Source organism: Schistocerca americana, chromosome 4 (assembly GCF_021461395.2).
Source record: "Schistocerca americana isolate TAMUIC-IGC-003095 chromosome 4, iqSchAmer2.1, whole genome shotgun sequence".
NCBI lineage: Eukaryota > Metazoa > Arthropoda > Insecta > Orthoptera > Acrididae > Schistocerca > Schistocerca americana.
The window spans coordinates 226,377,361-226,400,363 of record NC_060122.1 but is presented as its reverse complement, the minus strand read 5'-3'; the positions used below and the strand labels follow the sequence as shown (position 1 = coordinate 226,400,363).

The 23,003-nt window shown below is 41.6% G+C and overlaps 1 protein-coding gene across 1 annotated transcript in view; it reads right to left on the bottom strand.

The window, feature by feature from the left end:
- LOC124613365 (sodium channel protein Nach-like) overlaps positions 1-121 on the bottom strand; it is a 100,178-nt gene extending 100,057 nt beyond the window's left edge. The window contains exon 1 of the mRNA XM_047142065.1: positions 9-121. Coding sequence (XP_046998021.1) covers positions 9-121 — 113 coding nt within the window. The remainder of the gene's footprint in view (positions 1-8) is intronic.
- Positions 122-23,003: the final 22,882 nt, after the last annotated feature.

The window sequence follows — 23,003 nt, the reverse complement described above, 5'->3', positions numbered from 1 at the left end:
GTTGTTACCTGGTGGCCGCGCTGCACCGCTTGGGGTCCAGGTAGCGGACCCCATGCAAGGAGCCGTCCGCTGCGTATTCCCGCAGCACCGCCGACACAGATGCGTCCGATTGCGCCGCCATCTCGCACTGGCCCGCCACGCCGCTCTGTCCCCAGATATCGACCCCTCTCACCTGTTAAAAGGCTGTAAGTCTGATACATTCCTCATCATTAAGTTAATGGGTGCGCGATTGGGAAACGTATTCGACAACTCCTCAGAACCAGATAATCACTGCAGTTTGTTTCGACAACAGGGCGATTAGTAAAATATGTGTAGAAGTTTATTCATTTCATAATGTTCAAACAGTAATAAGAACTTTGAAGATGAGAGCGCTTCAGCTGTAAATCCTTTATTTATAAGCAGAAGCGGTTCCGGAGAATTTTAGCTGCATCATCAGGTGGAATAAAATCAAGTCACGTTTCGATCGAGAAGAGAGAATTGAACAACCTAGTGTTCATAGTCAACTCATTCTCTTTTCTCGATCCCAACACTTCACATGATGATGCAGCTAAACTCATGAGAAACCAGCATTGCCTATAAATAAAGGATTTACAGCTGAAGCAGTCTGTGAGCTGCCCTGAATATAGTAATCAATTATTCAAAATTACAGTCACAATCGCATTATTTATTTTGCCACCAACCGGTTTCAACCCGCGATAGGGTCATCTTCAGGGCAATTTACACCATTTGGTCGCTCGCTGGAGTAACTATCGTTACCAACCGTGCACAGGCAGAGTGACGACTCCAGCGAGCAACCAACTGGTGTGAATTGCCCTGGAGATGACCCCATCGCGGATTGAAACCGGATGGCGGCAAAATAAATAATGCGATTGTGACTGTCATTTTGAATAATTGATTATAAGTAAATTAAACGCAGTTTATCTTCATAGAACTCTGTTGTATAAAAATTCCTGAATACAGTGTCTGCTGCAGTAATAAGAACGCGGGGATAGACGTTAGGGGTATTTCCATGCGTTAAGAAGACGAAGACTGCATTGTAACTCATCTACATTTACATCTACGTGCTTACTCTGCTATTCACAATAAAGTGCCTGGCAGAGGGTTCAATGAACCACCTTGAAGCTGTCTCTCTACCGTTCCACTCTCGAACGACACGCGGGAAAAACGAGCACTTAAATTTTTCTGTGAGCCCTGATTTCTCTTATTTTATCGTGATGATAATTTCTCCGTATGTAGGTGGGTGGCATCAGAATGTTTTCGCAATCGGAGGAGAAAACTGAAATTTCATGAAAAGATCCCGTCGCAACGAAAAGCGCCTTTGTTTTAATGATTGCCACTCCAATTCACGTATCATGTCTGTGACACTGTCTCCCCTATTTCGTGATAATACAAAACAAGCTGCCCTTCTTTGTACTTTTTCGATGTCATCCGTCAGTCCCACCTTATGCGGATCCCACACCGCACAGCAATACACCAGAATAGGGCGGACAAGCGTGGTGTAAGCAGACCTGTTGCACCTTTAAGTGTTCTGCCAATGAATCGCAGTCTTTGGTTTGCTCTACCCACAATATTATCTATGTGATCGTTCCAATTTAGGTTATTTGTAATCGTAATCCCTAAGCATTTAGTTGAATTTACAGCCCTCAGGTTTGTGTGACTTATCGCGTAACCGAAATTTAGCTGATTTCTTTTAGCACTCATGTGAATAACTTCTCACTTTTCTTTATTCAGGGTCAACTGCCACTTTTCGCACCATACAGATATCTAAATCATTTTGCAAGTCGTTTTGATCATCTGATGACTTTACAAGACGGTAAATGACAGCATCATCTGCAAACAATCTAAGATGGCTACTAAGATTGTCTTCTATGTCGTTTATATAGATCAGGAACAACAGAGGGCCTATAACAGTTCCTTGTGCAACGCCAAATATTACTTCTGTTTTACTTGATGACTCTCCGTCTATTTCTACGAACTGTGACCTTTCTGACAGGAAATCACGAATCCAGTCGCACGTCTGAGATGATATTCCATAGGCACGCAGTTTGGTTAGAAGGAACGGTGTCGAAAGCCGAAAACCGTTCCATGTCCATATGGTTTTATAAATGTTAACCCACGTTTCAGGTATGTGGTTCTGTAATAATTGTAATATATGTAGGTAACTCATGTGACCACAACCCAACAACAACTCATGTGAGCCCCCCCTCAAACCTGTTATGTTATACCTTCACAGATCTGATGATGGCACCTTCAGAGTGCTGAAACCGGTCATCTAATAAACGACTGAAGCGATCGTGGCTTTTCAATTATTTTATTAAACTTGTATGCTAAACTTTGACGAAGAAGAACCTAATTTGAACTGAACTGTAACTGGTCGAAATACAACTTGTCATTATATTAAATGCGCAACTGAGGTAAGACAATTATCTGACCCTAATCAAAATTTACACATTCCTCGCGTCTTGACAACATTGTTGCAAATTTCTCAAAAGCACAACGACAAACAGCAAGCAGGCAGCGTCTAAGCTAGATTTATATTTTTAAATAAAGTTTCCAAACATTATTCAAACTGTTGCAAACCATATGGTGAAATCTGAGATTGAGTAATAGTGTCACACATCCGTATGTCCTGATCTTGCAGTCGTTGGTGACGAATATGAGTAATCATCGTAGTTGCGGCGTGGTTGTCGGGTTAACGGGTACAATGACACTTCCGCCCCCGTGTGTACCAAAGATTGTACTTTTGTGTCATGATCCGTGACGAAAGGGCGTCGCGTACTCTAACCAGAAGTAGCTGCTGTCGATACGGACTCTGTGTAATGCTTCCACTTGCATGGCGGTTTACATTTACCAGCAGATATTCGGCGTAACAGATGATCGATAGCGGCTTCGCGATGATCGATGACGTAGACGTTGACCACTGTGCGTCATTTGAAGTGCAGAGATTTGTGTAGTCAGCTCCGCTGACTGCGACTACAGGGATGAGAGGCACTGCATGCACGTTATCTTGTTGTGAAACTAGTGTTGACATACTCGCAGCTGGGTACATCTCCACAATTCTATATCATGTCGGTGCTAGCGCTTTCAGATTAAAGTTTTCCACGTATCGGAAGGCAGGAGAGAGAACCAGATATTTCGTAGTACGTAGCCACTACTGCATTAAGGTGGATTCACACTTATCGGAACGTGAACGTGAACGTCACGTTTTTGTGCGTCGACAGTCAGAGGACCTCCGGAGCATTCGCACTATACGGCACGTCAACGTCGAAAGAGCGTCGTGATGTTACAGCTGATTCGTAAAATACCCACCAGAGGCACTATTTCATAGTTCATGGTAGATCGTCATAAAATGCCGAAATTTATTTTAAAGCAGCATGCGATGATTGATGACGAGGAACAGGAACAGCTAGCAAGAAGAGTCCGTGCTAGAAAAATGTTTAAAAAAATCGAGACTGTGAAGAAGAGTTCCACACTCTTTACAAGGAGCTGGAGGAGGAGAAGTTATCGTTCTATAAATATTTCAGAATGTCTAAACAACAGTTTTTTTACATGTTAAGCAAGATACAAATACAAATTACAAAGAGAAATTCAAGATTTAGGCGTCCAACATCACCACGGCAGAAGCTGATGGGACGTCTAAGGTTTGTCTACATAGGCCGTTTTGCTGAACTAGCCGGCCGTGGTGGCCGTGCGGCTCTAGGCGCTGCAGTCCGGAACCGTGGGACTGCTACGGTCGCAGGTTCGAATCCTGCCTCGGGCATGGATGTGTGTGATGTCCTTAGGTTAGTTAGGTTTAAGTAGTTCTAAGTTCTAGGGGACTGATGACCTAAGATGTCCCATAGTGCTCAGAGCCATTTGAACCATTTTGCTGAACTAAACAAAACAAATATGAAGTGCTACTTGCCGGCAGAAACAGAGAAATATCACGTGTCTCCCTCAGTGGCCTGGTCGAAACATCCTTCTCGAGAAACCTTGATATGATGGTGATGTGACGTGACGTGACTGTCGATGATATTCCGTTGACAGGGTATGTGAATGCCACCATTTGAACTAAAGAGGAGAATTTTATGACGTTACGGACGTGACGGTGACGTTCTGTCAAGTGTGAATCAGTCTTTACACGGCAGCGTCTATAGACGTCATATAAGCTGCGGTGGGGTGCGATCGCCGAGTCCATCTGTTGGTAAAATTTTTTCCAATCACTTCGCTCATTATCGAATGTCATCCAATTGAGATCGCAATCGTAATATTTAAATGTAAGTACAGCGATCAAATGTATTCGTGGCCGGTTTCCTAAGACGATTCTGTCTGGGGGCGCGTGGCATACGGTGACCGTGGCCTGTGGCGGGAATGACTCACGTTTCCGGCTGACTGCAGGAGCCGTCTGAATGGAAAGGCCCATTGGGGTACAGGAATATACCTGACTTAACTGTGTCACCCTCTAGACGGCTGAATTGCAAACTAATGGTATGGGTTGGCCGGCCTTCATCATCGACCGTGTTCTCCTTAGAAATTTTAGGAGATTTAATACAGATTTGTGCTTGCACTGTACCATTTCTCCCTCCCCTGTAAAATGTCTGGTTGACTGCTTCTGCACATTTCCTGTCTTTATTTGGTTGAGAGAACATCGATTGTGATGTGTGTTGTGTGCATCTAGTAGGTGAAAGAGGGGTGGAAGACACATTTGCTGGTTCTCTAGGCATGAGAAACACCTTAGTCGATTTTGTAAATTATAAGGATGATTTGGAATCTGATATACGAGGTGCATTCAAGTTCTAAGGCCTCCGATTTTTTTTCTCCGGACTGGAAAGAGATAGAAACATGCGCATTGTTTTAAAATAAGGCCGCGTTCATTGTCAATACGTCCCAGAGATGGCAGCTCCGTACGGCAGATGGAATTTTACCGCCAATGGCGAGAATGAGAACTGTTTTAAATACTTAAAATGGCGACGTTTTCCTTACTTGAACAGCGTGCAATCATTCGTTTTCTGAATTTGTGTGGTGTGAAACCAATTGAAATTCATCGACAGTTGAAGGAGACATGTGGTGATGGAGTTATGGATGTGTCGAAAGTGCGTTCGTGGGTGCGACAGTTTAATGAAGGCAGAACATCGTGTGACAACAAACCGAAACAACCTCGGGCTCGCACAAGCCGGTCTGACGACATGATCGAGAAAGTGGAGAGAATTGTTTTGGGGGATCGCCGAATGACTGTTGAACAGATCGCCTCCAGAGTTGGCATTTCCTTGGGTTCTGCGCACACAATCCTGCATGACGACCTGAAAATGCGAAAAGTGTCATCCAGGTGGGTGCCACGAATGCTGACGGACGACCACATGGCTGCCCGTGTGGCATGTTGCCAACCAATGATGACGCACAACGACAGCATGAATGGGACTTTCCTTTCGTCAGTTGTGACAATGGATGAGACGTGGATGCCATTTTTCAATCCAGAAACAAAGCGCCAGTCAGCTCAATGGAAGCACACAGATTCACTGCCACCAAAAAAATTTCGGGTAACCGCTAGTGCTGAAAAAATGATGGTGTCCATGTTCTGGGACAGCGAGGGCATAATCCTTACCCATTGCGTTCCAAAGGGCACTACGGTAACAGGTACATCCCACGAAAATGTTTTGAAGAACAAATTCCTTCCTGTTCTGCAACAAAAACGTCCGGGAAGGGCTGCGCGTGTGCTGTTTCACCAAGACAACACATCCGCACATCGAGCTAATGTTACGCAACAGTTTCTTCGTGATAACTTTGAAGTGATTCCTCATGCTCCCTACTCACCTGACCTGTCTCCTAGTGACTTTTGGCTTTTTCCAACAATGAAAGACACTCTCCGTGGCCGCACATTCACCAGCTGTGCTGCTATTGCCTCAGCGATTTTCCAGTGGTCAAAACAGACTCCTGAAGAAGCCTTCGCCGCTGCCATGGAATCATGGCGTCGGCGTTGTGAAAAATGTGTACGTCTGCAGGCCGAGTACGTCGAGAAGTAACGCCAGTTTCATCGATTTCGGGTGAGTAGTTAATCAGAAAAAAAATCGGAGGCCTTAGAACTTGAATGCACCTCGTATCACCGACATCAGTATTTGCGAGTGAAAATGTCAGTTTCCTCTGTTTCTTTCGAGTTTTCACATAAAGGTCTTCACAGACGAGATAAGTTTCTAGTTGCTCAGTGGTTTACAGCACGCTCCACCTCGCTAAAGTTTTGGGTCTATAGAGAAATAATTTCTAGTCTATTACTTCGGAATTATACTGTGCGAGCGATACTACTACACAATCGATATCGAGAAGTATCGCGAAAATGGTATAAGATTCTGGCAAAATATGTTAAAATACATACGCCTTTGTATTCCCAGAGTCTGGAGATGGGTCTAGAAAGCAAGCAACCAAGCAGTGTGGGTCAGAAGCAGTAACGCCTTGTGCCAAGGGGAACTGACCCAGCCTTTGTACAACAGTTCGGAGAGTGACTTTGGTTCACTGATGGCGCTCTGGTCATGCATCGGACCAGTGTGTTTGCAGGGGCAGATTACTTGTGACCGTCGGCAGTGGGGGTGACCAACCAAGCTCGCGGGAAATACCTAATGCTTCAACGACTATATAATTATGATCCATGTGCTTTTGCTGTCTGTCTTCGTAGTATACGTATGGGTGCCTGATGACTGATAGCTACATGCAGTATCAGAACTGGTGATTTGTATGGCGCAGGATACGAAAGGTGTGCTTACTACATCGATATACACTCCTGGAAATGGAAAAAAGAACACATTGACACCGGTGTGTCAGACCCACCATACTTGCTCCAGACACTGCCAGAGGACTGTACAAGCAATGATCACACGCACGGCACAGCGGACACACCAGGAACCGCGGTGTTGGCCGTCGAATGGCGCTAGCTGCGCAGCATTTGTGCACCGCCGCCGTCAGTGTCAGCCAGTTTGCCGTGGCATACGGAGCTCCATCGCAGTCTTTAACAATGGTAGCATGCCGCGACAGCGTGGACGTGAACCGTACGTGCAGTTGACGGACTTTGAGCGAGGGCGTATAGTGGGCATGCGGGAGGCCGGGTGGACGTACCGCCGAATTGCTCAACACGTGGGGCGTGAGGTCTCCACAGTACATCGATGTTGTCGCCAGTGGTCGGCGGAAGGTGCACGTGCCCGTCGACCTGGGACCGGACCGCAGCGACGCACGGATGCACGCCAAGACCGTAGGATCCTACGCAGTGCCGTAGGGGACCGCACCGCCACTTCCCAGCAAATTAGGGACACTGTTGCTCCTGGGGTATCGGCGAGGACCATTCGCAACCGTCTCCATGAAGCTGGGCTACGGTCCCGCACACCGTTAGGCCGTCTTCCGCTCACGCCCCAACATCGTGCAGCCCGCCTCCAGTGGTGTCGCGACAGGCGTGAATGGAGGGACGAATGGAGACGTGTCGTCTTCAGCGATGAGAGTCGCTTCTGCCTTGGTGCCAATGATGGTCGTATGCGTGTTTGGCGCCGTGCAGGTGAGCGCCACAATCAGGACTGCATACGACCGAGGCACACAGGGCCAACACCCGGCATCATGGTGTGGGGAGCGATCTCCTACACTGGCCGTACACCACTGGTGATCGTCGAGGGGACACTGAATAGTGCACGGTACATCCAAACCGTCATCGAACCCATCGTTCTACCATTCCTAGACCGGCAAGGGAACTTGCTGTTCCAACAGGACAATGCACGTCCGCATGTATCCCGTGCCACCCAACGTGCTCTAGAAGGTGTAAGTCAACTACCCTGGCCAGCAAGATGTCCGGATCTGCCCCCCATTGAGCATGTTTGGGACTGGATGAAGCGTCATCTCACGCGGTCTGCATGTCCAGGACGAACGCTGGTCCAACTGAGGCGCCAGGTGGAAATGGCATGGCAAGCCGTTCCACAGGACTACATCCAGCATCTCTACGATCGTCTCCATGGGAGAATAGCAGCCTGCATTGCTGCGAAAGGTGTATATACACTGTACTAGTGCCGACATTGTGCATGCTCTGTTGCCTGTGTCTATGTGCCTGTGGTTCTGTCAGTGTGATCATGTGATGTATCTGACCCCAGGAATGTGTCAATAAAGTTTCCCCTTCCTGGGACAATGAATTCACGGTGTTCTTATTTCAATTTCCAGGAGTGTAATATGTGGTGATATATAGCGGGGCTGGAGGTCGGTTTCACGCTGAAATATTCAAGCTTCCGTCGTCAGTGATAGAGCACTGTAATTGAGGAAGTATCTTCCCGTATTTGACGATCTGTAGACCACTTCTACAGGATTTAACTGTCAATATGGTGATCTCTACAAAATAGTTTTGCTGCTAAAAGTCTCGTCTGCAGAAAAAAAAGTGGACAGTACTCCCACATCGGCAGCATCAATAATTTGGCAATTAAATTCAGTAAGAGCCAGCCAGAATGTTCCATTCATTCACAAGACATCCTCTGTGCTGGGACACACGAGCCTCTACAGACCGGTTTAAACAAGATTGGGGAAGGTATCTACAGTAAGTACTGAGACTAAGGTGATCTCTTCTTTGTTCAAGTGTTCAAAGACAAGTTGAAGCATACCATCCATCTCTGGTGGATGCTGTACCTCATCTGCCATTGTGACAATAGGACATTTCCAGACCATTAGCTGTAGGACACCGAAAATTCCAGCCATTTTTCTGTTCTGTAGGACAGTAATTTGAATTCTGTTCACGTAGTTGTTCTGGTTTTCCTATCTCAGTTTAGACAGTGTTCTCTTTCCAAGCAACAAGAATGCTTTTATGATTAACAGTGTTTTTGCAAGCATGCACAGACATGATGAAGGCTTTTAGCGGTGAGAAAGTTTACCATTTCTGAAATGTATGTTGAAAGCAGGGCGTAATTATTTCCCAGAAGGTTAACATGGGATACATCATTAGGACCATCAGGAAGAATGCATTCGGTGTTATTCTAGGCTATTTTCGTAAACAGGTCCTGGTAGGACAAGAATTTCCATGCACACAAGCTGAGACTTCACGAAAGCTCCTACAACAAAAGCGACCGTTAACGATTTCTGCTGCACTTTACGATTACTGTGAAGCTTTGATATGTAATTGATAGCTATCCCAGTAGGATCGCTAGGAAGAATGCATCCTGTGTTATTCTGGGATATTTTCGTGAACAGTTTCTGAAAGCACTGCAGAGGATTTTAGTAGCGCATCTAGAGGGAGACTTGGCTGATATTTACGTAGACATGTGATATCAGTATAATACTGACAACCTTTTAGCTGCACCTGTGAGGGCGAGCCACTACGCAAACATCTCGCTGGACCTGCAGGTACAGAGGCTATGAATCAGCTGTGATAGCTAGGTAAACACATGTTTTGACAGGAATTTCTCAGGTGTCAAGTATGAAAGTCATGCCACCACCTCATACTTGTGGGATCCAAATGGACACCTGCGTGTGGCTTGGCAGCTGATGGCTCCATCGTCGCTTTGTGGGGGCCACCAGTGCAACCTGACTCCTGGCAGCATGTACGTTGGTGTTTCATGTGGTCCAGTGGACAGTGCATGCTTCGTGATCGAAAGATTTTTAACTCTATGTGTGATAGGTGTTTCATGATGGTATCCCTTGTGCGATCAGAATAAAAAGAAAGGCGATGGATTTAATTACTTCTTACATTATCTGCTTCTTCCCAAAAAGCAGAGAATTATGAGCAAGAAAAATCCAACCCCCACAAACAGAATTTTTTATAGACAAATCATATGCCCTTGAATTTCCTGTTATGAGATTCTGCCTCTCCAACGCAAAGCCACCATTTTCCAGGTATAGGAGGGGAGGGGGAGAGGGATGAAGAGGTGGGGGGATCGATTTTCTGAAAAATTCATTAAATTAATAAATAAACTATATTCCACACACTGCCTAGAATTCTGTAAATTGTTTAAACAAACAATATTCCACATATTGTTTAAATTGTTTAAACAATATTCCATTCACTGCAATCGAATTCCCTCCAAATGACCGATCAACTGAGTCTTTTGCCCGCCAATTTATGGGAGAGGGCTGGAGAAGGGAGGGGAGGGGTTAGTTAATTGATCAATTTAATTAAATACTGAATCAAATTGATATCAACGGTGTGCTTGGCTTGTATCAGTGAGGGGGAGGGTGTGAGGGTTGGGGGTTTCCTTAGGGGTTGGGGAGGAGGGGGAGGGGGTGGGGTGGGGGAACAAGAGGTTAAGGACCTGTCAATCAAAAGGAAGGATCTTAGTAGAACAATTGGTTAATGACCTCTCAATCAAAGGAGAACAATAGGTTTGCCCCTGAGTGCACACTTATCCCTGATGTAGGCAACCCACACTAACAAAATGTGCCATAACATTGTTTGCCCTACTAATAGTGTTTTTTTGCAGTTTTTCATTTGTGTCTTCTCTAATTAAAATGGATATAATAAAAGTCTCTGTATGTTGCAATGCAATACGTGTGTCGGAGCCGACGCAGTTGAACTGACATAATGCTAGGTCGGTGGTCACTAAATATGTGGTTATCTGTTGAGTATTAATCATTGATTTACACATACTTCACATTAATACTTGCATGTATGAATATGTCATGTTCTCTAACACATGGAGCACAGAATACTAAAACTAAATCAAGAGATAAGAATAACACATAGAATCAAATGTGTCATAGCATATTTATGTACACTGCCACTGTGCTTGTCATCATAGTGTGATCCTACAAACTCATGAAAGGCATTGTGTCACATCATCATAACTGTCGACAGCGTGAGCTAGTGTGCAACCAACAAAAAAAGTATATCTGACAAATATACAGTTTTATATTAACAATATTAAATCTTTACTTTACTGATAAGACTTGCATGTTTTTTTTTTTTTTAATTTTGAAGTTTCTGCAGGCAGTTGGAGGGAGAAATTGTTTCTTGGCGAAATAAACCATAATTCGCAGCTCTCTGTAAATAAGTGAATCTGAGATCTTTCAGCTGTTGTTTCTTCTGCCTATGCTGTCTATCGTTCATTCCTTACCTGTCACTGCAACTCAGGCATGCTTTTTCTCATTGAGTATTATGGCATCTGCAAGCAGTATACCATCGAGCAGCAGAGAATCTGCAAACAGCAGCAGAAAATCTGTGGTCTATTATATTACCCTGCTCCTGAGCAAGCAACGGAAAATCTCAAACAGCAACGACAGTAGAGAAGACTTCGCTGGGACCAATTTTGCCGACTTTGAGACTTTATTGTATTAGCAGTAATGTAAACTGGCAGCAAAACACATCAAATTAGATGATTTAGAATGGCTTGCTGTCAGATCTGCATTTAGAAATCGAATTTATACAGGTGTAACAGATGTACAAGTGCTCTGGTTTAAGGAGCCTAAACATTTCTTGGATGCCTGTGTGCACGTTTTCGAGAACAAAGTTCGTTTCATAAATGAAAAATCAATTTTTCGATAGTCAGCAAATTTCTCTTGCCCAAATCAGATGAAGAAAAACAAATGCATTTCAATACAATGACATACTGTTAGAAGTTAGTGATGATTGGCTCTCGATTAATGAACTGAGAAATTGTTAAGAAAGTTGGAGACTTTGTGAGAGGGATATTCTGGCTGGCCACTGAAGACAATAGTTCAATTGTGTATTAATACCAATGAAGATATGTGAAACTGCCTGAAGTGGTAGCAGATAAACATGTAGTGATAAATATCCATTCAAATGGCAGTGAGTGTTATATATGGCCAATTTTAGCCAGATTGTATCACATAAACCATAATGCACATAGCGACTCTAAATACTGATGACATGAATCAAAGTAAACTTTGCCAATGTATTGTTTCCAGCAGAGATGAAACATGTTGACATTTTCAAAACAGAGAGTGAAGACGTTTCTGTAAATCCCTATGGCATCCAGTATTCTGATTATGAAAGGTGACTATATAAGACAAGAAAAATGAGAAAGAATTCCAAGTTGTGCCACTACATATAGCAAAATACCATCTCGAGACACAAGTAATTCGATTAATGTTTGAGGACACTAATACATGTCATTTCTACTGGAAAAAAAGACTTGTCAGGGTTAGTATTACTGGTTATCAGCATTCAGTTGTAGTTTGTGAACGTTGTCTGTGCTATCCCAAAGAAAAATTAAATGCACATTTAGTTGACTGTGAAAATAGTTTAAACCAGTCAACGGTGTATTTCCTGCTGTTGGGACCAGTTGCTAATCGCAGTTGTAGCAGTGACTCTGGTTCATATTCTGATACAATCAAGTGCAGTTGCATAAACCATTCAGTACTGCCTATTACATACACTGCCGCTATGACCAGGAATATTCTGAGTTTAAATTGTACAATGGCAGCGACTGCTTGGAATGATTCAGTGAACAGCTCTATGCTTTACTGAGAATGTGAATGAATTCATTGCAAAACAAAGAGATGTAAGTAAGTCTCAACGGGGAATTATAATTTCGCTCGGCAGAGGTCTTCCATGCAGAGATTAATTTGACAAACTCGATAGTTAGCACAGAGACCACTGTAATTACATCAGAGCAATGCGAGATGCAGCATATTCTAATTGCAGCGTGCATTACAGGACTCAGAACACAGTGCTTGTTGTATTCCACAGTCTGAGCAATTACAACGGGCATTTCTTGATCATGAACGTTTGAGAACAAAAGATAACAGATTGTGATAAAGAAGATAAGTTAAATCCATGTTGCATTTCTCTTGTGTCATCTAATATAGGAAAATTTAAGTATTGCAGCATTATGCCAAGAGCAGTACTGCAATATAAACTTTCGATTTATTGAATCACTAAATTTCTTGACGTGTGCTCTCGAAAAGTTCGCATAACACATAAAATCAGATGAACTCAAGATAATGAGAAAATGTTTTCTTGGTGATAGGGAGTTTAATCTAGTGAATAAAATTTTCCAAATGAAGCAACAAATTGATTTTACTGGAACGCCGTTTGCCCTCAGAAAGTTTAAAAGTTTGTTGTCAAGTGAAACAATAACAGAAGCCAATACCAAAGAGAATATACTCAAGTGTCAACACTTAGAGGCTATTCCGATTCATATTTGAAAATTTATGCGCTAGTCCATATGGACATATTAGAAAACTTTTGCAGCGTTTGCCTTAAGACATATAAATTGGATTATGTACATTACTTCAACCGATTTTTGGTGTGGGGTGCTCTGCTGGGGTAAAGCTGAACCGCAGCCTATAACGGATATTCAAGAACTCCAGTTTGTTGGAAGAGTGATTATAGGTGGTATTGCATATCGTTCTTTTAGACGTGCCATTGCCAACAACGGATTCATAGCCAATTATGACGACAAAATTAACGAATCTTTACATCATATACCTTGATGTGAATAGCCTTCACAGCTGTGCGATGTTGCAGTATGTTTTAGTGTCCAATTTTGAATGACTTCCTTCAGAGAGTGCCGAAATTTTTGTTGTGGAAAACGTATCAGACGTTTCCAATTCAGGGTATGTTTTTGAAGTGGATCTCGAATACTCCAAAATTACACGCGATTTGCATTCAGATTTGCCCTTATGTCTGGAAAAGATTTGTTACCATCCGTTTGTAAGAAACCAAAGAAACTACTTTTCACCTTATAAGAAAAACAAAAACAATGTTATTCATTGAACAATCTTTACAACATAAATAGATTTAAAAATCTTCACCACATTTGGATGAAGCCACGTATTGTGATTAATATACAAAAATGCATGAGAGCAAGTACCAATTCCAAGAAAAACTTTTTCAAACTGATGAATAATTGTACTCTTGGAAAAAAAACAAGGCAAAACATGGAAAAGATGTGGAAAATAAGTCTAGCAACATCCTGGAAAGGCAGATTAGGGGCAGCTACATTAATTGCTAAACCAAATTTTCAATGAAGGGCAATTTTTAATGAAAATTTTTTTTCGGCATTAAGTGAGCAGGATTAATTCAGTCTTTAATAAACCCACTCCATTATGAATCAGCTGAGCTCTGCCTGTAAGTGAGTAAACAATCTTTTCTTATTAGTTCCACATAAACGAAATAGTCTTTCTCTTGTTGTAGATTTATGCTTACCAATTAATAATACTACGTCCGATCGCCGATTGCACCTACAAAATCTTGACAGTGTCTATAATGTTGTAATCGGATCTTTGTGATAACTCCGAAGTACATAGGTGGGCTTCTTGGATTTTTATATATTACAGTACTACTTGGGATAATGACTCATACCGGTAAAATAATGCTATATTCTTCCTTCAATGCACGTAAAAAATACAGAATTTTTACTAATTCTCACAACTAAATGGGTATCGCCTATTACGCTCTAAAATAACATGCGTCTACATACATTCATTAACAGAGGGCGAGTCCTTCCTCTTACTGAGGAACAGGAAAAAATCTTGTTTTTTAACATTAAAAATTAAAAAATACATGTCCGCAGTCGCAGGTTCTACACTGGGTACCGCTTTACATTCCCTCTTTGAAGAAACCAAAACATAAAAGCAAGAAATGCGAAAGGTACATCATATACAAAAACACCAATAGCTTAATGTTTCATATGAAAGCTCCATATATCTACGAGGATATCAGGAGTGATGTGTTGAATGTTGATGCATCGGAATTCCTTACAAATGACAGATGTAATATATTCCTTGTGAATGAAGAAGACTGGTTTAATAAAAGATGAAGTGAACCTATTGCAGAATTTGTCTGTCTGCAAGTAGAATTCAAAGCAGTAAATACCACAATGACCAATGATGCACCTAACACAGAAACAAACTGAGTGAACACGTGGTGAAATCGATTCCACATGAGTCCAATGAAAGAACAGAAAGTTTTCCAAGCCACAAAGTAGGCCAAATTCGTAGTCACAATCACATAGCAAATGAAACAGAACAATTTAGAATTGAATCACCAAGGCTGGTGGCCTCCTATCATTCAAAAGACACGTGGTACCCACTGCACTAAACTGTTACAAAAGATACCGTTTAAATCATGAAGCTCAGATAATTCTCCCCCCCATGAACCATGGACCTTGCCGTTGGTGGGGAGGCTTGCGTGCCTCAGCGATATAGATGGCCGTACCGTAGGTGCAACCACAACGGAGGGGTATCTGTTAAGAGGCCAAACAAACATGTGGTTCCTGAAGAGGGGCAGCAGCCTTTTCAATAGTTGCAGGGGCAACAGTCTGGATGATTGACTGATCTGGCCTTGTAACATTAACCAAAACGGCCTTGCTGTGCTGGTACTGCGAACGGCTGAAAGCAAGGGGAAACTACAGCCGTAATTTTTCCCGAGGACATGCAGCTTTACTGTATGATTAAATGATGATGGCGTCCTCTTGGGTAAAATATTCCGGAGGTAAAATAGTCCCCCATTCGGACCTCCGGGCGGGGACTACTCAAGAGGACGTCGTTATCAGGAGAAAGAAAACTGGCGTTCTACGGATCGGAGCATGGAATGTCAGATCCCTTAATCGGGCAGGTAGGTTAGAAAATTTAAAAAGGGAAATGGATGGGTTAAAGTTAGATACAGTGGGAATTAGTGAAGTTCGGTGGCAGGAGGAACAAGACTTTTGGTCAGGTGATTACAGGGTTATAAATACAAAATCAAATAGGGGTAATGCAGGTGTAGGTTTAATAATGAATAAAAAAATAGGAGTGCGGGTTAGCTACTACAAACAGCATAGTGAACACATTATTGTGGCCAAGATAGACACAAAGCCCATGCCTACTACAGTAGTACAAGTTTATATGCCAACTAGCTCTGCAGATGAAGAAATAGATGAAATGTATGACGAGATAAAAGAAATTATTCAGGTAGTGAGGGGAGACGAAAATTTAATAGTCATGGGTGACTGGAATTCGTCAGTAGGAAAAGGGAGAGAAGGAAACAGTAGGTGAATATGGATTGGGGGGAAGAAATGAAAGAGGAAGCCGCCTTGTAGAATTTTGCACAGAGCATAACTTAATCATAGCTAACACTTGGTTCACGAATCATAAAAGAAGGTTGTATACCTGGAAGAATCCTAGAGATACTAAAAGGTATCAGATAGAGTATATAATGGTAAGACAGATTTAGGAACCAGGTTTTAAATTGTAAGACATTTCCAGGGGCAGATGTGGATTCTGACCACAATCTATTGGTTATGAACTGCAGATTGAAACTGAAGAAACTGCAAAAAGTTGGGAATTTAAGGAGATGGGACCTGGATAAACTGAAAGAACCAGAGGTTGTACAGAGATTCAGGGAGAGCATAAGGGAACAATTGACAGGAATGGGGGAAAGAAATACAGTCGAAGAAGAATGGGTAGCTCTGAGGGATGAAGTAGTGAAGGCAGCAGACGATCAAGTAGGTAAAAGACGAGGGCTAATAGAAATCCTTAAGTAACAGAAGAAATGTTGAATTTAATTGATGAAAGGAGAAAATATAAAAATGCAGTAAGTGAAGCAGGCAAAAAGGAATACAAACGTCTCAAAAATGAGATCGACAGGAAGTGCAAAATGGCTAAGCAGGGATGGCTAGAGGACAAATGTAAGGATGTAGAGGCTTGTCTCACTAGGAGTAAGATAGATACTGCCTGCAGGAAAATTAAAGAGACCTTTGGAGAGAAGAGAACCACTTGTATGAACATCAAGAGCTCTTATGGCAACCCAGTTCTAAGCAAAGAAGGGAAGGCAGAAAGGTGGAAGGAGTACATAGAGGGTTTATACAAGGGCGATGTACTTGAGGACAATGTTATGGAAATGGAAGAGGATGTAGATGAAGACGAAATGGGGGATGAGATACTGCGTGAAGAGTTTGACAGAGCACTGAAAGACCTGAGTCGAAACAAGGCCCCGGGAATAGACAACATTCCATTAGAACTACTGATGGCCTTGGGAGAGCCAGTCCTGACAAAACTCTACCATCTGGTGAGCAGGATGTATGAGACAGGCGAAATACCCTCAGACTTCAAGAAGAATGTAATAATTCCAATCCCAAAGAAAGCAGGTGTTGACAGATGTGAAAATTACCGAACTATCAGTTTAATAAGTCACAGCTGCAAAATACTAACGCGAATTCTTTACAGACGAATGGAAAAACTGGTAGAAGCGGACCTCGGGGAAGATCAGTTTGGATTCCGTAGAAATGTTGGAACACGTGAGGCCATACTAACCTTACGACTTATCTTAGAAGAAAGATTAAGAAAAGGCAAACCTACGTTTCTAGCATTTGTAGACTTAGAGAAAGCTTTTGACAATGTTAACTGGAATACTCTCTTTCAAATTCTGAAGGTGGCAGGGGTAAAATACAGGGAGCGAAAGGCTATTTACAATTTGTACAGAAACCAGATGGCAGTTATAAGAGTCGAGGGGCATGAAAGGGGAGCATTGGTTGAGAAAGGAGTGAGACAGGGTTGTAGCCTCTCCCCGATGTTATTCAATCTGTATATTGAGCAAGCAGTAAAGGAAACAAAAGAAAAATTCGGAGTAGGTATTAAAATTCATGGAGAAGAAGTAAAAACTTTAGGGTTCGCCGATGACATTGTAATTCTATCAGAGACAGCAAAGGACTTGGAAGAGCAGTTGAACGGAATGGACAGTGTCTTGAAAGGAGGATGTAAGATGAACATCAACAAAAGCAAAACGTGGATAATGGAATGTAGTCAAATTAAATCGGGTGATCCTGAGGGAATTAGATTAGGAAACGAGACACTTAAAGTAGTAAAGGAGTTTTGCTATTTAGGGAGTAAAACAACTGATGATGGTCGAAGTAGAGAGGATATAAAATGTAGACTGGCAATGGTAGGGAAATCGTTTCTGAAGAACAGAAATTTGTTAACATCGAGTATAGATTTAAGTGTCAGGAAGTCGTTTCTGAAAGTATTTGTATGGACTGTAGCCATGTATGGAAGTGAAACATGGACGATAACTAGTTTGGACAAGAAGAGAATAGAAGCTTTCGAAATGTGGTGCTACAGAAGAATGCTGAAGATAAGGTGGGTAGATCACGTAACTAATGAGGAGGTATTGAATAGGATTGGGGAGAAGAGAAGCTTGTGGCACAACTTGACTAGAAGAAGGGATCGGTTGGTAGGACATGTTTTGAGGCATCAAGGGATCACAAATTTAGCATTGGAGGGCAGCGTGGAGGGTAAAAATCGTAGAGGGAGTCCAAGAGATGAATACATTACGCAGATTCAGAAGGATGTAGGTTGCAGTACGTATTGGGAGATGAAGAAGCTTGCACAGGATAGAGTAGCATGGAGAGCTGCATCAAACCAGTCTCAGGACTGAAGACCACAACAACAACAACAACAGATAATTCTACAAACATAACGTGCTAAAAAAAAATTAAATCAGCAAGAGACAAGACTCATCATTACACTGAAGTAGTACGGGAGGCTCTTGAATTGCAAGTACAAGTTACAACCTGAAGATAAAGTACACGAAAGATAAAAATCACAGAAGAATAGAAAAATAAAACCGCACACATGAGGATTCAATTACACTCACATTCACGCTACGGACAGGTTCGTTAGATCAGTTTAATCATGTCTGTTGTGGGTCCTACCCACCACATAGTTCCAAAGGAACAAAGCAAGGTATGATCATTATAACTATGGAACATAATCATTAACTAATACTGAAAACTCGTAGCACAAACTGACTATGAAATCATGACGCTTCAGTTAAGCTGAAGAACTTAAGTATTTCAACGAAATTTAACTTAGGCAAAACGCGACTCTTACGTACGTCTTATCTCCACCTGTGTAGGTACATGAAAGACCCACAACATATTGTAAAGTTAATATTTATAAAAAAAAAATGAAACACCGATCGACCAGAAGAGTTGACAAAGACGTTAATTATGAATGCGTGGTAAGGTGCAGACAGACGAAAAAACATTCATTCATTTATTTGTACAGTATTTTGTTTTTACACACACTCTCTCGTATGTAGAAGGACGATGATGTGCGATTTCAAATGTTACGATTCTATGTAACATGTGTGCACAAATAATAGTATATTTAGCGACAGTATCAAGTATTTTTTTATTTTTTGAAGTGAAAACCATATAAGGAGAATTTTAGTGATTATGACAAGCGCCTGTGTTCTCTGAATCCGCTGCCTGCAACTTCAATTGCATGCCAGGACAGGGCACCGGTTGTGATTAGTGTTTGTCAACTATTGTTATAGTAAGAAATTACTATGTCATTGTCATGAGGCATAAAAACTAATTGTCTGTATTTTCTGTTCGCATGAATCACGACAGAGAGCAAGTATTGCAAAAAGGGAAAAATTGAGGAGGAATTTGGAAAGGAATTGGACGCAGGTTACGTAACAATTTTCAATAGTAAAATGTTCAGTTCGGCGCAGCTAAGGTAGGACGGCTACGCAAGTTGCTTGCATGGTTACGATTGGTAGCGCCTCTTTTGAAGTAGACAGAAACCTTTTCCTCATTATTCCATTCCTTGAATTTTATTTACGAAAAATGTACAGAAATTTTTCAGTATGATACGCATTGTCAGTAAAACATAAAGAATTGTGACACAATAGTTTGCACATCATAATTGACGTAAAACAGGCTTTGACATCAAGTAAATTACAGTTGTCAAGTATAATTATTAGCATATGAAATTTTAACATTTTTGTGAAATTTCTGTTTTTTGCATGTTCATATAACATGTCCGAAAAAAATATATCCATTTTTGATGGCGACAGCGAAAACGCAGTCACCAAGATGGCGTAGAATTGCGTGATCGAACAATTAGCGCCATGCATACCTATTGCAGGAGGTTTAAGCAGATCAAAGATGAGTGTCGCAGGAGTGACAAATGATTCGACGCTCCACAACAGAACAACCTTGACGACACAATGTTTACAATTGACGAGACAATATCAGGCATCTCACAGAGCAACATACCGCTTATGAATGAAACATTGGAAAGAGATTCCAATATGAATTTTGACAACATGTTACAAACGCCACTTGGACACAACACAAACATTGACTTGGAAAGTACAGCGGACAGCAACCACAGTAGTAGAGCTGAAGCACTGCTATGGCAGTTACTATCTAACATAAATGAGAAATGATATGAAACACAATATGAACACCAATTTCAGTACTTTGATACAAGATATGAACATGGTAAAACAGCAACGAAACACTGTTACACAAGATCTAAATGCAATGAAGCAAGAACAAAAACAAGTATTCAAGGAGTTGCAAGACACGGTCTCAGAAATTCGATGATTTAGCCAAAAATTTTCGCACTGAAATCGCCGAAAAATTGAATGATATGAAAACACAGGTAAAGCATGAAGTACTTTTTGAAGTTAACAGTAACATTACGGAGTTAAAACAGAAGGTAGATTCTTTTAATGGTTATCACGATCTAGTAGAGCAACAGATAAAGAAAATCACAGACGCAAACACAAATACTGAAGTCACACAAAGCCAGTTGGTTTAGACAGTAAAAAAGCAAACTAAATAAAGACTATGAAGGTGTACCTCTAGCTGTAGAAGAGCTTACTTTAAGCGTAGCAACGTTAAAAGCTGACTCAGCATTTGCTAAGAAGGAGAGAGAAAAGATCAATGAAAATCTGAGTGATATTATTAGTCAAGCTGCAGCAGGTATGTTAGATGACGGTAATACCATTGCAGAGAAGTTAGTAACCGATTGTAAGTTATAGGTTGGTTGGTTGGTTTGTGAGCGTTGATGGGACTAGACTGTGTAAGTTATACACAGATGTAGTAGAAAAGGCTATTCAGAAAAAAGAAAATGAAATCGTAAGCAAGGTAAACATTAACCTACAAGCCGCAGAAAATAGGACCCACAATCTTTTAGAAGAAAATATTGCCGGATCTCGAAATATGCATGTAAATAATACACAGGCTACAGTGAACAAACCACAACCTATCGGTATTTATCCACAAACTGTCACGAGTCCCACAGCAGGTACCAGTGACAGTTGCAGAGTGCCAAATGTAAACATACCCACAATTCCAATACCTGAACAATTACCAGCCGGAATTACAGGTAATTACAATAACAATATAAATACGACCGAAAATGCCACATGTCTGTTAACTATTTTTGCAGACGAAGGTTTGCTGACATCGACAGTTTCCTACATTCACTACCGAAGGTAAAAGAATAAATCTCGCAGTATTTATCAGTGCTTTTCGTCACGTATTTCCACGCAGCTGGACGGAAGCACAGAAAATCAGATTTGTCGTGGGAAATACGCAAAGTGATGTGCTTTTATGGGCAACTGACGCAGCCGAACGTTGCAGCACTTATACTTGTCTGAGGCAGTGCAAGAAAGACTCTGACGCGAGGTTTTCAACCCTACACCATTCAATGGCAAATACGGTAGTCTACGTGGATACTTTGAAAAATATCTGAACAAGACACGCTACTGGCCGAACCCAATATGACAGGTAGACGTGTTTCAAACTTTGGAAAGTCGTTTACAATTGCACATTAGATAAAAATTAGTCACAAACGCCAGAACACGACATTGAATATTTTCTGTCAGTGGTCGATTCTATCGACTTAACCTATGAGGAAAGGCCTGTATCCCATAGAGCAACAGAAAATCAGGCACAACGACAACATAGTTATGTAAATCAGTCAGTAAAACGCGATCCAAACACACAGCAAGGATGGTACACATACCAACAAAGTTACATACCCAGAGATAACGAGTTCGGTAACGGGAACGCAAAAAACAATGGATTTAAAAGAAATTTTCAAAACAACAGGGGTAATTTCAACGCACGAGCGAATAACAATTGACGATCACAAGGTCCTATGCTGAACATAAACAGAAACAATCGGCAGCAGAAGTGGCCGACGCGCGGCAACAATGCCAAGCCGTACGCTGCACCGTAGCCAACCTTTGGACAGCAGAATAACGGCACAACAGCTAACGACACAAATTGGAGAAGTACCCACACAGTGCGATTAACCGAAATTTCTCCAGGTAATGAATTGAGTCACACTACGTCGTCGAAAACCACCAACCGGTCGTAGTTAAGCCCCAGGCTATTGACGTCTCTGGGAGTGGGGGCAAAGCAAAACTACAAACATGTTTCATAAGGTTTGACAAACATGGTGACATCAAGGGTGATTTGTATCAGCATGAGTTAGATATAGTAAATAAAGTCAAGGAAGAACAAGTACAAGAACTCATTAAGGTGAAAATATTTAACTTCGACACACAGCTAATTTTAGGTACAGGTTCCACTACCAACATCATGTGAAATGCATTTTTTTTTTAATTGAAGAAGAGAGGCAATTTTCTAACATTTCCTGTCCAAAATTGCAAGGAGCAAACTGCTACAAGCAGTAAGACTAAATTGGTTAAGGACCATGCACTTATTCTATTACAAATTGAACATTTTATACTGAAGTGCAACTTTCTTATAATTTACAATCTTATAGTTGATTGTCTTATTGGCATGGACACGTTTAGAGCATGCAAAAAACAGGTTGACGTAGTTAATGATAAATGCCACTGTTTTTAATAAAGGATCAGATCTTTTCTATTGATTTAGTCAAAACACTTGATGAAAGTAACAAAAACAAACCAGAGTCCAATGCAGTAGTACAATATTCCTTTCCAGCTGTATATTTCACAAACAAATTTGATACTGAACAAAAAGCAAACACTGAGGTTAGTTACGAAATGTTAGAGCAGAAACTAATTGACACACAGGTACTAAATGAGATGCAACGACAAGAACTGACTTGCTATTTAAGTATGCAAACGTTTTCAGTAACGAGCCAGGAGTAATCAAAGACTATGAATATAAATTTGGAGTCTACCCCCATGAGATATTTGGTGTAATGTCATATCCTATTCCATGGGCAAAATGAGAGACAGTAAGGGAAGAGATCAATCATATGATTAAATGGGAAATTATACAACCTTCATTTTCACTCTATGGTAATCCAATATTACCAGTAAGCAAACCAGATGATTCTGTAAG